At 37.5% G+C, this 21,510-nt stretch overlaps 1 protein-coding gene across 1 annotated transcript in view; it reads right to left on the bottom strand.

Annotated features, from left to right (window-relative positions):
- Window positions 1-21,510, bottom strand: part of DSG2 (desmoglein 2) — a 62,214-nt gene that overhangs the window by 11,108 nt on the left and 29,596 nt on the right. Inside the window, exons 5-13 of the mRNA XM_058556547.1 lie at window positions 20,563-20,697; window positions 16,072-16,233; window positions 15,787-15,931; window positions 14,780-14,946; window positions 12,681-12,818; window positions 12,378-12,563; window positions 7,959-8,224; window positions 4,529-4,671; window positions 4,015-4,242 (exon numbers count right to left, since the gene is read on the bottom strand). Coding sequence (XP_058412530.1) covers window positions 4,015-4,242; window positions 4,529-4,671; window positions 7,959-8,224; window positions 12,378-12,563; window positions 12,681-12,818; window positions 14,780-14,946; window positions 15,787-15,931; window positions 16,072-16,233; window positions 20,563-20,697 — 1,570 coding nt within the window. The remainder of the gene's footprint in view (window positions 1-4,014; window positions 4,243-4,528; window positions 4,672-7,958; window positions 8,225-12,377; window positions 12,564-12,680; window positions 12,819-14,779; window positions 14,947-15,786; window positions 15,932-16,071; window positions 16,234-20,562; window positions 20,698-21,510) is intronic.

Below are 21,510 nucleotides of genomic sequence, written 5' to 3'. Positions count from 1 at the left end.
CAGTAGACCAAATACTTCAAGTTTTGAGGCCTATGACTTAACTGCCATACGAAGAAGCATCTGGATGTCTGCCACCCAGGGCTCATGCTAGCTGAAAACTTGATCTGGAGTAACCTCAATTAATGAGGATGCTGAGTGTCATCCCCAGTGGAGAGAAAACTTGAGTTAACCGAGGGCGTAGCTGTCTTCTTCAAGTGAGTACATAAACCCTAAGAAGATTCTGAATTAGGTATAGAAATATTTAAGCAAATTAAAGACATAGTTTTAGTATTTTTGGGTTGTAAGAATTTATTTGTATTTGTTATTGTGTTAATATATTTGTAATATTTTTAGGAAAATTAGCCCTATTAATGTGACAGCTTTGTAACTCCAATTTAAAATGTGTACAGGCAAGCCTCGGAGATATTGCAGGCTTGGTTCCAGATCACCACAATAAAGTGAACACTGCCATAAAGTGAGCCACACAAATTTTTTGGTTTCCCAGTGCATATAAAAGTTATGTTTACACTCTACTGTAGTCTATTAAGTGTGCAACAGCATTATGTCTAAAAAACAATGTACACATCTTAATTAAAAAACACTTTATTGCTAAAAAATGCTAATCATCATCTGAGCCTTCAGTGCATTGTAATCTTTTTGCTGGTGGAAGGTCTTGCCTCGATATTGATGGCTGCTGACTGATCAGGGTGGTGGTTGCTGAAGTTTGGGGTGCTGTGACAATTTCTTAAAATAACACAACAATGAAGTTTGCTGCATCGATTGACTCCTCCTTTCACGAACGATTTCTCTGGAGCATGCAATGCTGTCTAATGGCGTTTTACTCACAGTGGAGCTTCTTTCAAAATTGGAGCCAATCCTCTCAAACCCTGCCGCTGCTTTATCAACTACGTTTATGTAATACTCTAAACCCTTTGTTGTCATTTCAACACTCTGTCCAGCATCTTCACCAGGAGCAGGTTCCATCTCAAGAAACCACTTTCTTTGCTCATCCATAAGAAGCAACTCCTCACCTGTTCAAGTTTTACCATGAGATTGCAGCAATTCAGTCACATCTTCAGGCTCCATTTCTAATTCCAGCTCCCTTGCTATTTCGACTACACCTGCAGTTACTTCCTCCACTGAAGTCTTGAACTCCTCAAAGTCATCCATGAGGGTTGGAAGTCAACTTCTTTGAAACTCCTATTAATGTTGATATTTTGACCTCTTCCCAGGAATCACAAATGTTCTTAATGGCATCTAGAATGGTGAATCCTTCCTACATTTTCAATTGACTTTGCCCAGATCCATCAGAGGAATCACTATCTATGGCAGCTGTATCCTTATGAATTGTGTTTCTTAAATAATAAGACTTGAAAGTTGAAATTACTCCTTGATTCATGGGCTGCGGAATGGATGCTGGGTTAACAGGCATGAAAACAACATTAATCTCGTTGTACATCTCCATCAGAGCTCTTGGGTGACCAGGTGCATTGTCCATGAGCAGTCATATTTTGAAAGGAATTTTTTTTCTGAGCAGTAGGTCTCAACAGTGGGCTTAAAATATTCAGTCAACCATGTTGTAAACAGATATGCTGTCATCCAGGCTTTGTTGTTCCACATATAGAGCACAGGCAGAGTAGATTTAGATTGGCTTCAACTTAAAGTCGCAAGCTGCATTAGCCCCTAACAAGAGAGTTAGTCTGTCGTTTGAAGCTTTGAAGCCAGGCATTGACTTCTCTAGCGGGAAAATTCTAGATGGCTTCTTTCAATGTAAGGCTGTTTCTTCTACATTGAAAATTCATTGTTTAGTGTCATCACCTTCAGTAATTATCTTAGATCTTCTGGATAACTTGCTCCAGCTTCTACATCAGCACTTGCTGCTTCACCTTGCACTTTTACGTTACAGAGACAGCTTCTTTCCTTAAACATCACGAACCAACCTCTGCTACTTCAAACTTTTCTTCTGCAGCTTCCTCACCTCTCTCAGCCCTCAGAGAATTGAAGAGAGTTAGGGCCTTGCTCTGGATTAGGTTTTGGCTTAAGGGAATGTTGTGGCTGGTTTGATCTTCTATCCAGACCACTAAAACTTCCTCCATATCAGCAATAAGGCTGTTTTGCTTTCTTATCACTCATGTGTTCACTGGAGTAGCACTTTTAATTTCCATCAAGAACTTTTCCTTTGCATTTACAACTTGGCTAACTGGTGCAAGAGGCCTAGCTTTCGGCCTGTCTCAGCTTTCAACATGCTTAATCCTCACTCAGTTGAATCATTTCTAGCTTTTCATTTAAAGTGAGAGAAGCGTGACTCTTCTTTTTACTTGAACACTTAGAGTCTGCTGTAAGATTACTAATTGACCTAATTTCAATATTGTTGTGTCTCAGGGAATAGGGAGACCCGAGGAGAGGGAGAGAGACGGGGGAATGGCCAGTCAGTGGAGCAGTCAGAACACATACAACATTTACCGATTAAGTTCACCATCTTTTACGGGCGCAGTTCATGGCTCCCCAAAACAAATACAATAGTAACATCAAAGATCACTGATCACAGATCACCATAACAAACATAGTAATAATGAAAAAGTTTGAAATATCGTGAGAATTACCAAAATGTGACACAGAGACACGATGTGAGCAAATGCTCTTGGAAAAATAGCACTGATAGACTTGCTCGACGCAGGGTTACCACAAACCTTACATTTGTAAAAAACGCAATTATTTGCAAAGCGCAGTAAAGTGAAATATGTGGTTTTAGGTTGAAATGTCACTAGTTTGTTCAGTATTGGACCACTGAGGAGAATTTCATGTTCAGTGTATTTATAAGTTAAACTTACTGGAATTTTAGCATACAAGGATCATGGGAAGGTTTTATTTGTTAATTCAGATCATTGAAATGTTGAAGGTGTTTAATTTGTAAATTGGACCAAACATCATTCAAAACCTCTAAAATGAGAGGTTTTGATCAAAAACCTCTGAATAAAACAGAGGTTTTGTTAAAACCTCTGCAAAAATTTGTTAGACTTAAAATAACAATAAACTTGTAAATTAAGAAAAACTTGGGTATTATATTTGTAACTTTTCTGAAATGAACACTAATTGTTTAGAACAGAACAGTCTTCTGGATAGGTTTTTCTGCATTCAAAACCACCCTAAAGGGCACTCAAAAGCTCATGTCAATAAGAGGGATATGTCCACGATATGGATATATGTACAAGGCCATCTGGCATGGGGGAATCACAGAACCTTCTTCATATTGTGCCCATCACTTACTAGCTTTGTGACTTTGAACAAGCTACTTAACTCCAGTTAAGCCAAGATTTCCTCAGCTGTAGTGAGAAGATGTTATGGGGTAAGGATTAAATGAGATAACGCATATGAAGGGCCAGCCGAGTACCTGGCACATGGTGAGTGATCAAGAAATGTTATTTTTAATGGAATTGTTACCATAAGTCAAGATTTTTGAAGGCACCTACTCTGATTGCTATGCTTAGACAAGTAAGGTACCCCTCAGCTTACGAGACAAAACAACTACTTTAAGGACAATTTAGAGAATACCTACATATCTTCAAGACATTAGGTCATTATTCTTCTCTCCCTCTTGTTACTCCAAATGGGGTATTTATTATAGGCAGATAAAAGACAGTATGCCTGAGGTTCAGAACCTCATTTTATAAACTCCTTTAAAAAATTGTATTGTATAATTTATGAAGAAAAACACAGCCTATGTTATGAAGACTTTACATTTCTATCATGTTTATTTTATTTTTTTTGTGAGGAAGATCCGCCCTGAGCTAACATCCACGCCAATCCTCCTCTTTTTGCTGAGGAAGACTGGCCCTGAGCTAACATCTGTGCCCATCTTCCTCCACTTTATATGGGATGCCCCCAAAGCATGGCCTGACAAGTGGTGCGTCAGTGCGTGCCTGGGATCCGAACCCCGGCCGCCAGTAGTGGAGCGTGCGCACTTAACTGCTACACCATGGGGCCGGCCCCTATCATTTTTAATATTTAAATACATAGTCCAATGATTTTGCTTACTTTCTTGGTGTACTATTTTCCATCTTTCTGCCATTCCAGCTGGTTTGTCAATGATGGAGAAACTGAAAGGCCCACTGTATGGGTATCCATCCAGGTCCTCTGCAGTCACGTTCACATGCTGCACATCGTCACAGACAGTCTGCACTGGGTTGATCAGCGTGGGGCAATTGTCATTGACGTCTTCAACCATGATACTAACGGTGCCAGTGATCGTTTTTCTGGGATAATCTTAAAAATAAGAAAGAAAAAATATGTATATTCTGGTTATATTGCTGAAAAAGGAAATAGTTTGAATCCTCCTGCCAATTTGGTAAAGAGAAGGTACTAACAAATTAGGACACTCCCTATGCTAGATATGTTTTCATATTCAGATCAAGTAATGTCTTTTAATCTACTAAGGAGAAATGGTCAGTTTTATTCATTGGAGAGATTTGGATCAAAACAAAGGTATCTGGCGTTGGAAAAGAAAATCTAAATACATATAACCAAGAAAAATATCTATTTAATAACTTACCTTCTGATATAGCCAAAATCTTTACTGTGTATATACCATCGTGGACATATCTGGAATCAAAATCAGGAATTTTTGCAAATCTAAGTTCAGATGTGACAGAATCCAGAGAGATCCAATTGTCTATATCTTCCAATTTGGCATATCTGTTATTAAAAAAACCACAAAATTAATTTTGAATTCTGGCTAAATTGAGAATCTCTCATATCTAGAACTCTTTCTAGTTTAATTTTTCTTCATTATAAATGTTCTTGTTACAGGCATTAGTGTGGAATGTGTTTAATTTCTTGAAACTATCCTAAAAGCCTCTCCCTTTACTGCATATTACACTTACTTTGGAACCTTCCTTATTTCTGTAACATACTCAAGACATAAATGCAAGGGCTACCATCCCCCTCTTACCCAGGACATTTGCAAGTTACTCTGCAGTCTGTCTCACAGCTTTTGATCTAGTCTCCTTCAAATTTGGGGTAAACCTTTGGAGAACAACTTAGTTACCCAACAAAAACTGGTGGAGAAAAGAAGTCTTACATCCTACTGTTTATTGGTATATTATCAATATTTTAAAGTATCTATTTTAAAAATCAGTGACTGCCTTAAATGGAAGTACTTTAAAATTTGAGGGTATTGTTGATTGTTAGGAGCAATAGGCTTCTTTCAGGTAGAAATGGTTAAAAGTGAAAATAAGGCTGATAAAGTGAACCAGGAGAATTAGTGTGAAAAGAGACAGCTTTGGGAAGGCAAGGAGAATGTTCATATTATGTCTTCAGAAATGTATGTAATTTAATACCATTGAGTTTAAAATACAACAAAATACAAACATAGACCAAAGATATGAGTATCTTGGTTCAGTCAAATTGATAATTTATTTTCTATTAAGTGTCTGTTTAGGCACACAGGAATGAGTGGCTAATTTACAGCAATAATTATTTATATTTTTATAAAACACAATATTTTTATAAAATTATAAAATATTTATAAAATATTATAAAAAATAATATTTTTAAAAATTCCAATCATACACTTGAACTAAAATTTTCTGCCTTTTAATATTTCTACCAGGAAATAATACATTTGGGTTTTCACAAGTATTTCTGAATTTCATGTCTGGAATTTTAAAGCTTGGACTTAGATGCCATCAATGGTTTCCCACATTCATACTTATAATAAAGGCAGAGTCATAGTAATAATGATCACATTTCACAATGGAATGTTTCGTATGATCTCATTTATGGAATTTTCCAGCTGCTCTTCTCTATTGTAAAAATTAGACACCACTCAAAATAAGATGGCAGCTCACATGTTATGTCAAATATCCATAAACAATTGATGCATATGAATAATCAGTAAAACAGTAAATTATGATAAAGTTAAGGGAATAATTCTTCTGCTGTCTTTATCAGCATTTCTAAATAGCAACCACTAATTAGTCAGATGAACGTTGGAAAATAATTTAACTTAGCTGTGTCTCTCATTCCTTATCTGTAAAATAGTAGGTTTTAGTTGACTGTTCTATAATTGTACGCTAAAGAATAAAAGAAAATACTTTTGAGAAATAAAGAAACATGGTTCATTGTTTTTCCTGGCAGAACATATAAACTTTTGAAATATTCATAGCTCTTAATAAAAATAGCAGCCAGTGGCTGGCTTGTGGCGTAGTCTGCTTTGGTGGCCCAGGTTCACGGGTTCAGATCCTGGGCGTGGACCTACACTACTCATCAGCCATGCTGTGGCAGTGACCCACATACAAAACAGAGGAAGACTGGCACAGATGTTAGCTCAGGGCTAATCTTCCTCAAGCAAAAAAAAAAAAAAAAAAAAATAAGAGGAGGATTGGCAGCAGATGCTAACTCAGGCTGCATCTTCCTTAGCAAAAAAAAAAAAAGCAGCCAAAATTAACAGTTACGTGGGAAATAGAAGTTTCAATAGATAGCCATAATATTATTGGAGGATACTTCATTAGAACATAAGCCTCTCAGTGGACAGCAGGAGAAATTATCATATGGAACATTCATCCTCAATTCTGGGGCTTCAGTTAGAGACTGCCTTGTTAAGTTTAGAGCCGTGAAAACAAAAACCAGACTACAAAACTCAAGAGAAACAGGGCTGGTTCCTGTAAGTAGGGTGGGCAAAAAGGGTCACCAAGACTGCAGAAAACACAGTGGAAGCTGTTTGTTAACGCCATTTTGGGAAAAAATGATTTGCTACTATTGGCTGATGAATTCCATGAAAAGGAAAGAGACTGTTGAAGAGCTTCCTTCACGTTCCCATTCTTGCTACAGTCAGCCATGCGTCTAAATACAACGTTTTATGAAGCGTTGGCACCCATGGACACGTGCCTAAGGACAGTCAAACAACCACACAACTCGAGCACTGACAGCAGGAAGGGACACACGTTGTGTATCCGGGTGGAAGGGGGGGCTTCTTCCAACTCCACCAGAATCGCTGTAACTGGAGAGCTCCAGAAATAACAGCTCTGCAGAGTCGTCTTTCCATGGCACGGTTCTGAAATCTAAGACGTAAATTCACTTCGAAAATTTCAACCTATCGTGCAAACCTAAGGTGTCACTACAGAGGGGGCACAATCCAGTCCCTTCCAGCACAGTGGTGGCATCTAGTAGGTTCCCAAAAAATATACCCTGAGTAAAGGTCACCACGATCAAGACACACGTGATAAAAGATTCATCAATCCCTGAACTAAATAGTATGATTGAAATGAAGATGAACTTCCAAGATTTATGTGCAAATAAAACTGGTTTCACCAAATTAAAATAAATTATGCAACTATTTTCTTAACCAAACTTGTGTCAAGTGGAATTTGCAGTAAATTTTATTTGCTCCTTTCTTACCTCTAATACCCTTTCAGGAAATAAGACAGATTTTAGAAAGTTTCTTTTTGAACATTCTCTTTGTTGCTTTTTAGCATTCCCTAGCCAGAATTGTTATTTTTTTTTTTTTTTTGTGAGATCAGCCCTGTACTAACATCTGCCAATCCTCCTCTTTTTTTGCTGAGGAGGACTGGCCCTGGGCTAACATCCGTGCCCATCTTCTTCCACTTTATATGGGACGCCACCACAGCATGGCTTGCCAAGCAGTGTGTCGGTGTGCGCCCGGGATCCGAACCAGCGAACTCCGGGCCGCTGCACTGGAGCGCGCACTTAACTGCTTGCACCACCGGCTGGCCCCCAGAATTGTTCTGAGGTGAGGGACCCAGCCTCTGCCTCACACTCAGGTGGTGGCGGGAAGGGAGCCTGGGGAAATTTCTCCCTGCCTCTCAGTTACAGGTACAACTCTGGGAAATTTAATCTACAGACCTTTGGGGAATTAGAATGTTGGGGGAAGGAGGAAAGTGTTCAAACTTTGTGATGATTTTTTGAAAACAGGCATTTAAAGTAATTTAAAGTGAGGAAATACATTCTTAGCTATCGCTTACCTTACACGGGTTGGTTGTCCAGTGTCTTCATCAAAAGCTTGAAAGTTTCCAATTATCTTGCTTAAGCTTGCTTTATCCATGCTCTCACTAGCGCGAATTGAAATTGTGCTGCTTTTAAAATAAATACCTTCTTTCACATTTTTCACCTTTACTGTGATGGGAATGGACATAGGCTTATATTTACTCTGAACTGATTTGTGAAAAGCTGCTTTATTAGTGACAATAATGCTGAAGTTAAGATTCTTCATTTCTTCATAATCTACTTCCTAGAAAGGCAAAATCAAAGGAAATTCTTTTAAAAAAGAAAACAACTAGAACCGACATAGAACACACATACACACACGTGTGGTTTTAAGGTTAGATATAATAATTTTACACGTGGCAAATACAGCAGCACTGAGTATTCCAACTCTCATGGTGATACCATGCAATTAAAGTCTGTCAACTTGGATATTCATAAATGTTAAGAAAGTTTAGGAAGCATCCCTAATTAATTTTTTTAAAGGTCAAAATCATTTTTAAAACGTACATGTTTTTAACAATTTGAAGTGGTTTTTTTCCTTAGTGAAAAAAATTAATGGACATTTAATATAAATGAGTATTCCTTAAACTGTGTCCTATGAGTGTGTTCTGGTGAAAAGGGCCACATAATGGCAGCACTGCCAGCTCTGTCCCCCTAACATAGACGTTCACTGCACATTAGCAGAGCAAAAAGCTGAGACCTCCTGGAGGAAGACAACTGTTTAACTTCGTTGTTAATTTTTCTGTTGTTATTTTTAAATAAAGAACCTATCGCTCCTCCTTTCTAACATAATGTCTATTAATACTTGGTTTGCTATTAATGCCATAAAAAATTAACCTTCCTCCAAACATGCTGGTCTTTGTGAACTGCGGTATTTATAAAGTACACTTGACACAATCAGTTTATCACTGTATGCATATTTTATGTTCCAATTTGTCCATATTCTTTTTACAAACATGTCTATTTCACTCTACTATTTAGATATACCTAGTTTACTTAGCCCTTCTATTATTAGGCATTTGGACTACTGGCAATTTTTAAATATAATTAATACTGCTCTGAACATTTTTATACAAATCATTTTTCCTCTGTTGAGCTATATCCTATTACTAAAAAAAGTACCTGGTCAAAGTTTATTTAGGTTGTTGCTTTTTATTTCTAGTGGCCCTGACCCTTTAGATGCACTCACCATTTTTGCTTATCTCTTCAGTGTAATATTAAATATATTACATGTGTTTACGTGAATTACTGCAAAGCTGTTCACTTTTGTTTTTGGAAGATTTATTATGAAATTTGTTATCCTCTCTGCAGGATACAGATAGATGGATGACAGCTTCTGCCTCTTTTTTTATATGGGTCACTACGATGTCGGGACAACCACACAACAGAAATGACTAGAGAAAATATACTTTTTTTTTGGTGAGGAGGACTAGCCCTGAGGTAACATCTGATGCCAATCCTCCCCTTTTTTCTTGAGGAAGATTGGCCCTGAGCTAACACCCATGCCCATCCTCTTCTACTTTTTATATGGGACGCCACCAGAGCACGGCTTGACAAGCAGTGCGTCGGTGCGCTCGGAACCTGCAACCCTCAGGCTGCTGCAGCAGAGCACCTGCACTTAGCCGCTGCGCCACGGGGCCGGCCCCTTTGTTTTCTTTTTAAGTTGCCCTTGCACTTCACATGCTTGTTTTGAAGGCATGATGTACGCTGGATGAGAAATAAAATCTTCCAGCCAAATGTCATTAGTATTCAAAGACCGTGGAAGGCCAAGGCAATGTTAAAAAAAAAAAAAAAAAAGAGCTAGGTACTGAGGACATAAAATCAGTTTGTTATAAATAGCCATAAGGCCCAAAGAGAATGGAAAAATTTTCAGTACCAAGAGCAATGTATGAGGGCATATATGCTTATTTTTCATAATTGTCAACATATTTTATCATTTCCATTTTTGCTAGTTTTAATAGGATTAAAGATTTTAAACTTATTTGTTAACAAAGCTGAGGCTTTTTCTCATGTAATGATTTATTATCTTTATTTCCACAGTCTAAACTTATCTGCTCTTCTCCTTTATCTTATTTTTGATGGCTTTACTGAGATATAATTTACCTACAATGAAATTCACCCATTTTAAGTGTACAGCATGATGATTTTTAGTGAACCTATATGATTTTGCAAACAGCACGACTGTTCCGTTTTAGAACTTTTATCACCCCAAAAAATTCCTTTTTGCCTGTTTTCAGTCAATTCCTACTCATATCCCCCAGCCCCAAGCACCACTGATCTGCTTTCTAGATCCATCCTTTTGCCTTTTCTAGAAATTTCACATAAATGGAATCACACAATATGTAGTATTTTGTCTGGCTTCTTACACAAAGTTTAATGTTTCTGAGGTTCATCCAGTAACATGTATCAGTACTTCATTCCTTTTTATTGCTCAACAGTATTCCACTGTATAGAGAGACCACATTTTGTTTATTTGCTCACCAATTGATGGACATTTGGATTGTTACCAGTTTTTGATTATTATGAATAAAAGCTGCTATGAACACCTGCATACAAGTTTTTGTGTAGATACATGTTTTTATTTTTCTTGGGTAGATACCTAGGACTGAATTTTTGGGTCATTGGGTACTACTCTATGTTTAACGTTCTAAAAACTGCCAAACTAGCTACACCATTTTATGTTTCCACCAGCAATATACAGGGGTTCCAGTTTCTCTATATCCTTGCTGCTATTTGGCATTGTCGGTCTTTCTGATGACAGCCATTCTAGTAGGTGTATAGTGGTATCTCACGTAGTTTTAATTTGCATCTTCTCTAATAATTAATGATGGTGAATATCTTTTTATGTCTGTATTTGCTATTTGTATCTCTTCTTTGTCTAACTTCCTTTCAGTGGAATCTGATTATTGCCCTTCTAATTTGGAAGCAATTCTTTATACAACTGAGACAGTAAATTTGTAATTTTCTCAATCTGTTGCTGTCATTTTAACACCAATTTTACTATTTTTTGCCCATGCCCCTTTTGGTAGAAATAACTATATGCCTTTTTGTGCTACCATGGTACACTGAGAATACTTCTATTCTAGCACTTCTATCATTCATCACTAAGTGACTGCTTCTCCTGATGTGTGTTATTGGCTTTTTATCTCAAGCATCTAGCATGGCTCCACCTATAATCGATGACTAAAAAGTATGCTTACTTCTGTATAAGCAAATAAATCTATTTTGTCTCTGATGCCATTATCCTTTTCTTCAATAATCATAAAATGCGTCTTCCATTTAATCATGAGGTAACTGTATTCTAGTTTTCTTTGCTTTAAAAAAAGGTAGTCTAAATGCATATAGTAGCCTATTGATAAATGGTGCTCAGAATTATTACCATGAAACTTCAAGTTAATTTTTCTCTATTCTGTTATACATTTATATTATCATTATTTCTCTTCTCACTGTTAGATTTTACCTACTCTGTCATATATTAAGATTTTGTAAAAATTTGGAAACTTCTGGAATGAATTTTTGCCTGTGTGTCTTAATGGAATAGTATTTTGAAAGCTATAGCTTTACAATTTATTTTAAAATCTGAAAAAGGCAACTATCATAAACCATTTAAAAATACATTGATATTTTTCCTTACTTACTCCATTAGCTAAAAATCCATTCTGTAATTTTTGCTTAAAAAAATTCTGTGGGGGTAACGAGTTTCAAATGTATAAGACCTATATGCTTAATAAGACTATTTAATTTTTCCTTTGTTGATTAAATTAAGCACAAGAGGTTAGAAACCCTGTGTTTCAAAATGTGATCCTGATACTACTTATATTAGAATCACAAGTGGATTTTTGTTATAAAGGTAAGTTCCTGAGCCCACCCAATCAGAATTATTGATGATGGGGTCAAGGAATCTGCATTTTTGGCATACAGCTTTACTAAGTGATTCTTAGGCATACTTAAGCATGAGGACAACTGGATTAGAGCTTTATCCAGTTATAACAGCTTTTGTTTTTAGATGTTATTAATGAAGTTTGGCTTTACTGTTAAGTGGATCAATAAGAGATAGTAAGTTGGGGGACACTCAGTAGGGGTTAAGAGGTCATGATGCGGGAATGCTATAGTCAGGCACAGGAGGCAAGCAAGACTGTAAGTGTACTAAGCAATAATGATGCTGGTATCATGCTGTCAGGTTAGAATTAGAGTCCCCTGATCTGAATATGAACTACAGTGTGACCACTTAACTAACCATAGAACTTGGGCAAATAGGGATGGCTCCCATATCAAACAATTGTGATGCCAGTTAATTGAGTATGTAAAGCACTTGTAAGTGTTTGGGGCTCAAAATATATCAGTTTCCTCCCCTGCACCAACTTCTCCCATTCCAGTTTTGAACACTAAGTACTTACCTTAATAAGGGTCACAATTCCTTCATTAGTTTGAGTATCAGTTTCTATGCGGAAATAACCATTTTCATTTCCTGATGCAAATGTAAAATTTGCTAACCAATTATCAGAGCCTATTTCATCTGCATCGAACACTTTTATGCGTATAACTTCTACATTGGCTTGATTTTCTTCAACCGTCCCTTCATACTGCAAAACATGAACATACAATTTTTATTTTAATGTAACACAAACATAAGTGATATATTCTTAGTTGGGACTACAATATGAATAAGTCGGTACATTTATTGTAAAAATAATCGTTACCATGTTCTTTTCTACTTCAGGTATATTGTCATTGACATCCAAAATATGAATCTGAACTTGAGCTTGTTTCACTGGTTTATCTGTTATCTGTCCATTGCCGTCTCTTGCTTCTACTGTCAAAGTATAGCTGCTGTGTTCCTGCAGGACAATGAAAAACATCCAGCTGGGGTGAATATAAATTGCTTCCCAAATCTGGTTTTTAGTTCACTTTATCATCAAGGGAAGGAATCACAGTATATTTTATTCATAAGTAAGTTTCATGATCTGCTGTTATTTGTGTGAAGATGCTGTTTATTTGCCATCAGAGCTTTTCTAGAAGGGCAGAAAAGCCTAGAGGGGTAGTTGATAGTCAAATTCTTAAATATGCCATTGGTGATATTATCAGGAGATAAGTCTCTCCTGAAGACAGTCTGTGCACGAAAGAGTACGTTCAAAATGTAGTTTGCTCTACACCGGAAGTGACGGCCCCACATTCTATTCTCAGCTAAAAGTTAAGCTAAGAAAATCTAGTCCCCAAGAAAACTAAGCCAGTGAAGGCAAAACCTGTTGAACTTGGTCCAGACATCCTGAGAGATATGATTCTTAGAGAATGTGTCCCAGGGAATGACATTTTGGATGTTACTCCAAAGTGAACCCTTCTCTTCCACCTGGTCCCTTATGATGGCCCCATTCAGTGTGGCTGGAGTTGAAGAGGAGCCGGGCAGCCAGTACCAGTGCATGGGGGTCCTGGGTGGGGCAGAACTGCTCAGTGAAAGGCAGGACAGCAAAGGCTCTGGAGCCAGCTGCCTGGGTTCCAATTCTGGCTTTGTCACTTACTACCTCTGTTGGACACACATTTAATCCCTTTGACCCTTGGTTTCCTTCTGCATAAAATGGGGATAATAATTGGATCTGCCTCACAGGGTTTCTAGGTGGATTAAATGTGTTAATCTATGTCAAAGGTTTGAAATAGCACCTGGCACATGGAAAATGCCCAATAAGTGTCAGCCACTATTACTGGCTAAACTTTCCATACTTCAAAGACAGCATCTTGTTAAAAAAAAAAAATCACACTACTAATTCAAAATAATACTTTTCCACTTTAATTTTATGTGAAAAGTGCAGAATAGAATTTTAGGAGTAATAATATTCTTTGATTTTACAAAGATTCCAAAAGGAATTGTGGGTACAATCCTCTCCCTCTCTGGGCAGAGTCAAATAATTTTTCAAAGTAATACAAAATAACACTGACGGCACTTGGAGGATGATTTATATGTGGTGCCAACTCAGTGTTAGGATCATCAACATTTTACTCATGCACACTCTTAAAACCTTCATGTATGTAGCATTTTTAAAATTGTACATCTCCCTCTTTCATCTAAAATTTTCCCTTTGAGTTAGAAATATAAAAGTGAAATGTTTGAGAGAACAGCTTCTCTAGGAAACCTACTCAAATTTTCCTCCAATTTGGGATTTACGATAATTCTTTCCTTTACAAATATTCCTATTGCCATAAGTAGGTAATATTTTAATTATTTTCCTCCCTCTGTATATATATTAGAAGTAAAGGAGACCCTCCTGACATTTCATTATAGAAACACGAATTAAGGAACATTGCTTTAGAACTCTCTGGCAAACAGAATCCTGACTGGAAAGGCCTTAGAACAGTGCAGTCCTTACGTAATTTAAAATTTTCTAGCAGCCAATTTAAAAAAGTAAAAAGAATAGGTGATACTAATTTTAAACAAATATATTATACCCATAGTATCCAAAATATTATCATTTCAACATGTAATCTACAAAAAATTATTAAGGTGATATTTTACATTCTTTTTTTTCATACTAAGTCTTCCCAATCTGGTGAATATTTTACACTTATAGCACATCTCAATTTGGACCAGCCACATTTCAAGTGCTCAATGGCCACATGTGGCTAATGGCTACCATATTAGACAGCACATCCCTAGAAGAGGATAATTCCAGAAGTTATTCTATGAATGAGGAATATAGAATAAAGTAGGAAAATTAGAAAAAAAAAAAAAAGAAGAAATAATGAGAGAGGAGAACCTAAAAGGATAAAAGAGAGTTTAAAAGATGAGTAACATAAAATATTAATTTACCTCTCTGTCCAAGGTAATACTGGTTGTATAAACCTCCCCTGTGTCTTTATTTAGGTAGAACACTGGAGGATAAGCAGGCTCCTGAGACACGATTCTATAGGAAATTTTAGAATTCAGAGTATTGGGCTCATCCGCATCTGTTGCAATGATTTTCATCACAAGTGTATCTGCCATTAGAAACAAGGTGTCCAAGATGAAACTCAACTTTAAGCACATTTACATCCATTATTACTTTATTTATAATTTCAGCTTGTTCCAAAAAGGATTTCAGGTATTTATCAAAATCAGTTTACCAAGATCAAAAAGTTTAACTGGATAAGGAGATAAGTGTGAATGGAATATAGGAGTAGGAAAAATAAGATGAGGGCAAGGCTGAGGTTAGCACATACAATTCTTAGGGTAAGGTCCTGAACATTTGCTACAGGAGGGCTGCAAATTTATTTATAATAGTTCTAATAACCAACACAGAAAAAAGGATGAACAGATACATATACATGCTTATTAAAATACAAACAATTCAGGAGAAGCACAGTTATTCTTTATATTATGATCAGAGAACTTTTTCCTACAAGTCTTCATATGGAGCACCGCACTGAACAACACTGTGAAGAAACCTGACAGTAAAAATAATGTAGAACAACGGTCAGCAAATGACTGCCAGTGGGTCAAAGCCAGCCCGTCACCTGCCTTTGTAAACAAAATTTTACTGGAGCACAGCCACGCCCATTTGTTTACATATTGCCCACTACAGGGCAGAACAGTTGCTGCAGAGACCTAACCTGTCACGTCAATCTACTATATCTGTTCTGAGGGTGAAAAAAGATGCCAAGTAAAGTCTTTCAAACCTACCACAAAAAAAGCAGTCGCAAACTTAGAGCAAGAGGTTTATTATTATTTGTCCTGTGGGCTATACTCCACCGCCATTAAGATAGAAGACTCAGTGTTCAGTTACACAATGTGGATAAAATGACTTTGGGTGTTCATCTATAAAAACAATAGACTCTTACGTGCTGCACTCAACTCTTCAACAGACCCAACAAAGACGTCCTGGGTGAACACTGGCTCGTTGTCATTGACATCAAGAACTTTAATGCGCAGTTCTAATGGTTTCTCTAGGTTATTTCCTCTTTCATCGAAAGCGTAACCCATTAGCTGAAATCATGACATAAATAAGAGAAGAGATTAGATTTAAGCTAAGGTAATTAAACTACCATGGATCAAAAATAAATAAAACACAGCATAACTATTATCAAAGAAAAACTCCAAACTCATGAATGTAAAATTGGTCTTACCAGAAAATATGGCGTTTCTTCTCGATCAAGAATGCGGGTGATGTTCAAGTCTCCGGTGTCTTTATTAAAGACAAATACACCAAAAGGTGGCTCTGTAATCCCTTTTCCAGTGTATTTGTATGTAATTTTTAGTTCTCTTTCTTCTGCAATATCAGAATGTATCTAACATAAAAATAACAGAGGAAGCCTCAAGTTAAACTCTCCATAACCTACATGTAAATATTTTTAATGGAAAATTTCCCTGTGAAGTTGTCATGATGCTGATAGCAGAGAGGTGGGGAAGCCCAGGGGCTCAAGAGCAGATGTGCTGGTGTCAGAGAACCTGGATTCCCCTCCCGTCTCAGCCACTCGCTAGTTATGTGATGCTAAGACAGTCACTTACCCTCTCTGTGCCTCAGTGTTCCTATGTATAAAGTGGAGAGATATAACTGTCTACCTCTCAGGGTTGTTACGAAATTAAGATATCATTAGGGGTACACGTTGGGGGTGCAGATTTCAAATTTAGCACAGAGGTAAAATTTGCAAGGTCAAAATCACCTTCAGAAATCCATTTAATCATCTGGGAAGTACGCATAAGGCATCTTTCCATAGAAGGATTAAAATAGTCAAGCACCATCTCTGCTTAAAATGCTCCAGCAAATTAATGTTTCTAACCCACTGGGTTTTCTGTACTTATCATCTTCATCCTCGATAAAGAATTTTATCTGTATCTCTAATTCTTCATTAGTAAATGTGATGAGTCTCTGTGGCCCCCATTGGTTCCTTAATTTCCTCCTTCAGACATCATTGAAGACACCACCCCCCACCTGCCCGGTCCGTTCTTTGTCCTGAAACCTCAGGATTAGTTACATTTTCTTCCCATAAGTTTCCCAACATGCACTGGGGCCAGGGGATTGCTGCTGAGAATACTAAGCACACAGCAGATGGGGCTTCCAACCTCCTGCGACACCAGGTCTGGTTCCAGAGTGGAATGGTGAACCTGGAGCAGTCCCATGATTACTCTTCACAGAGAGCTTCTGTCTCTGTTTGACTTTCTCCTTTTCTGTGCTTCTGTCTGTCTCTTTTTTTGCCCGGTACGGTGTATATGCATATATACACACACATATGTGTATATGTATGTGTGGATATATATTACAGTATTTATAAAGAATATTCTAGATCTTTATGTACTGATTATAGGTATTATATAATTCCATTTATGTTAAAAATAAAACAAAACTGTGTGTCAACATAATTGTTGGTTTGTATGTACATACATATGCACACAAGAGTATGTAAGTATACACATATTTATGCATTTCATAAGATCTGGAAGATATTAAACTGTTGAGAGTATTACCTCTAGAAAATTTGGAAAGTTGGGGAAATTTAATAAGATCTTTTGCTTTTTATGTAAATTTTACTCTTAACAACTTGTATAACTAAAATTAGTAAGAACAGGGGCCGACCCGGTGGCGCAAGCAGTTAAGTGCGTGCGCTCCGCTGCGGCGGCCCGGGGTTCGCTGGTTCGGATCCCGGGCCTGCACCGACGCACTGCTTGGCAAGCCATGCTGTGGCGGCGTCCCATATAAAGTGGAGGAAGATGGGCACAGATGTTAGCCCAGGGCCGTCTTCCTCAGCAAAAAAAAGAGGAGGATTGGCAGATGTTAGCACAGGGCTGATCTCCTCACAAAAAAAAAAAAAAAAAAAAAAAAAAAATTAGTAAGAACAGCTAACACTTATTGAACCCCAAAGAATCAATGCATTTTAGGGAAACCTATTGAAAGAATGTGTGAATGACTCAGATATCTCACAAAACCAAAGCAAACCAAAACAAAAAAACTTAATTGATTGTATATATACCATACAATACTACATATACTATTATGTAATATAACTGTAATGAAAAATTTAGATTTTAGGGGCTGGCCCAGTGGCAAAAGCGGTTAAGTGCGCATGCTCCCTTGTGGTAGCCCGGGGTTCGCCGATTCGGATCCCAGGTGCACACTGACGCACCGCTTGTCAAGCCATGCTGTGGCGGCATCCCATATAACGCAGAGGAAGATGGGCACGGATGTTGGCCCAGGGCCAGTCTTCCTCAGCAGGAAAAAAAAAAAAAAAAAGAGGAGGATTGGCAGATGTTAGCACAAGGCTGATCTTTCTCACACACACACAAAAATTTAGATTTTAGAAGGCTTTTATGAAAACATGTTGCTGGAAAAAGGAAATTGTTGTCTTCTATTCCATAGCTGCTCTTTTTTTTTAAGGAGCTCTTCATGTATGACATTTATAAGAGTGGAAAGAGGAAGGTAACACTTGGGTATGAACATTTATTCATTCACACAAATATTTCCTGAGTACCTGCTGGATGCTGGCACTGCTCGGGGCACAGGGCATGAGCTGTGAGCCTAAGGACTAGGCCCCTGCCCTCAGGAAGCTTACACTCTACTGAGGGAGCCAGACAACAAGCAAGCAACATACAGCATAACATCCTGGAGTGGAATGAGCAGTAAATCAAGCTGAAACGGAGTAATGGGATAGAAAGAGACGGGATGAGGCAGGGAAGGGGACTCTCTGAAACGGTGACACTTGGGCAGAGGCTTGATCCTGTGAGATGCTGCAAATACCTGTAAGGAGGGGATTCCAGGCAGAGGGAATAGCAAGTGCGAAGGGTGAGAGCTTGGAATGAGCTTATATGGGTTTAGGGACGTAGCAGAGTGCAGGATGGGGGGGTGAGAGGAGCTGAGGTCAGAGAGGAGGTCAAGGCCAACAAACCCCAAGAGCTCTTGCAGGCCAGGGTAGAGCCTTTATTCCTTCCACTGCAGCGGGAAGCTATTGAAAGGGTCCCGGTAAGGGGGTGAACATGCGTTGACCTGTCTTTTCAAAAGCTCACCCTGGCTGCTGTCTGGAGAATGGACTGTTGGGGGGACGGGGGTGGTGGCAAGAGTGAAAGCAGTGAGACAGGTCAAGGGCTCTCTTGTAAGGCAGGTCAGAGATGACAGTAACCTGGACGAGGGGGGTGGCAGTGTAGAGAGGCGGGCAGATTTCGGATATATTTTGGGGGTAGACCTGATAGTACTTGCCACAATTTTTAAAAACTGGATAGAATTATAGTGCCATTTACTGAAATGGGTAGAACCTATGGAAAACAGCTTTAGGGGAAAAATCAAGGGTTCAGGTTTGCACATACTAAGTCTGAGATACATATTAGTATGATTATCATAATCCAACAATAGGATAGTGGGGCCAGTCGTTAAGTTTGAACGCTCCACTTTGGTGACCCAGGGTTCACGGGATCTGATCTCGGGTGCAGACCTACGCACTGCTTATCAAGCCATGCCATGGCAGGCGTCCCACATATAAAAAAGTAGAGGAAGATGGGCATGGTTGTTAGCCCAGGGCCAACCTTCTTCAACAAAAAGAGGATTGGCAACAGATGTTAGCTCAGGGCTAATCTTCCTCACCAAAAAAAAAAAAAAAAAAAAAAAGACAGTTTGAGGGCAAAAGGGGAGTTGTGAATTATTAAGCCAGGACAATGGGCATAAATGAAGACTGTCTCAAGTAGAATGTATGGTCATCCTACTTACTAGATATTGGTTCTTTTAATTTTGAAAATTACTTTTTATGTGTAGTGTGGCAGAATATGCCACCTGAAAATAAGACACTTTGGTATAGGGTTATTTTGAGGTTGAAGGCAATTGAGAAGAAGCAGATGAGAGAAAAGTTCTCTGCCCTCCCCCTTTTGCCTAGAAGCAGGACAAAAATCTGTAAAGGTGCCCTCCTTGCCCTTTCTCCCAGGAAGAACAAAAGTCAATCATCAGAGACAACTTTAGACCCTTACTGGCTTAGAGATGACACCAGAAATCCACATAACAAACTTTACTAACTAGCCTTTTTCTACCATTAGCCATTTACTACCCCTTAGAGATTCAAGGTCCTTTTCCTTGTCCCTTCTATAAAAATTTATCGTTCCTTTGCTACGATGCTATATAAGCCCAAGTTCTAACCAAACTTTTGAGTTTCTCATCTCCGGGTACTCCCAGGTATTATATGCATGATACATATGGTAATAAACTTCTGTTTGTTTTTCTCTTGTTAATCTGTCTTTTGTCAGTCCAATTTACAGGGCCCCAGCCAGAGAACCTAAGAGGGTAGCAGGAAAAAAATTTTTCCTCCCCTACAGATATAATGTCTTATTTGGAGTATGTTTAACACCGTGTGTTAAACAAAGATTCAACTAGTGCCAGATCCCTTAACTCTTAGTTGAGTCAAAGCCCCAAACTACATATATTTTCGCTAATGACGTATCTTCCAGAATGGGAAAGCGGATCTTCGGGTTGGCACTTTCTGCTAAAAATTAAGCTCTGCTAATTTTCAAATACATACGGAATATTAAAAGACTCAGTAATTTTACATTATATAATTTTCCTTAAATTTTAAAGTGAACATAAAAGTCTTTCACAACGTATTTTAAACATATGCATATATTTCCTGTTCCTCTTTAGAAGATACCTTGGCGATTGGATTCTTTCTGGACAGATCCTCTCCCTCCCGAAGAGCCACAGGGGCGGTGATCCAGGCCCGCTTTTGCCGCACTAGGTGAGTATGTTTAGAAAGCAGCTTATTCTCATTTCTTGTGTTTAAGACCTAGAACAATAAAATATTGCCAAAAAATTATTAAATATCCTAAGACATTAGTATGGTATTTACTAAATTTACTAGACTTTACTAAATTTACTACAACTTTAAAAATAGTTGTGCAAGTTTTAAGATATAAATTTCATATTTCTTAACAGGATTCATTTTCAAAGAGGAAATGTATACATTCTAGTGAACTCTATAGGCATTCAAGAGATTGTCTCCAAACAATACAGTGGCGGGGTTTAGTTTTTATCAGTAAAAAAAGATTTCTCAGACTGAAGAGCTAAAAAGGCTAAAGAATAATTTAGTGACCTTAGAATTGGGCAAATTAAAAATAATATACCATGTCAAGAATTTTTTTTTTACTAACTGAAAATGAAGTTTCATTTTCTTGTGGTGGCTCATTAAAAATGAATTATTAAATGCTTTAAGACTAAATCTTAGTAACCTGTTATCAATTTAGCTAAAACTGGTGAAACTGTCAGTTAATGAATTTATTTTTAAGGATAGGGTAAAGGATTAAATTGCCCATCTTTTGTTTTCAGAATCTTAAGTAGAAAACTATTCTGTAAATTTTTAGTTTGGCTTTAATAAAAATATATATTCTATCAAAGGAAAATTTCAATACAGCTGACCTAGTATCTTAAGATCAAAAATGATTGTTTTTCTATGTTTTACTTGTTTTGTTGCTCTACGTAATGTGTATTTTATTTCAAAATATTTACACTGGTTATCACTAGGTCATTGAATTTTTTTGTTCTTATTTGAAAAAAATTCTATAACTTTAAAAAATTACATTAAAAAATTGAAATAATATTG

This window comes from Diceros bicornis, chromosome 16 (genome assembly GCF_020826845.1).
Source record: "Diceros bicornis minor isolate mBicDic1 chromosome 16, mDicBic1.mat.cur, whole genome shotgun sequence".
NCBI lineage: Eukaryota > Metazoa > Chordata > Mammalia > Perissodactyla > Rhinocerotidae > Diceros > Diceros bicornis.
The sequence above is the reverse complement of the archived record's forward strand: the minus strand, read 5'-3'. Positions and strand labels throughout refer to the sequence as shown.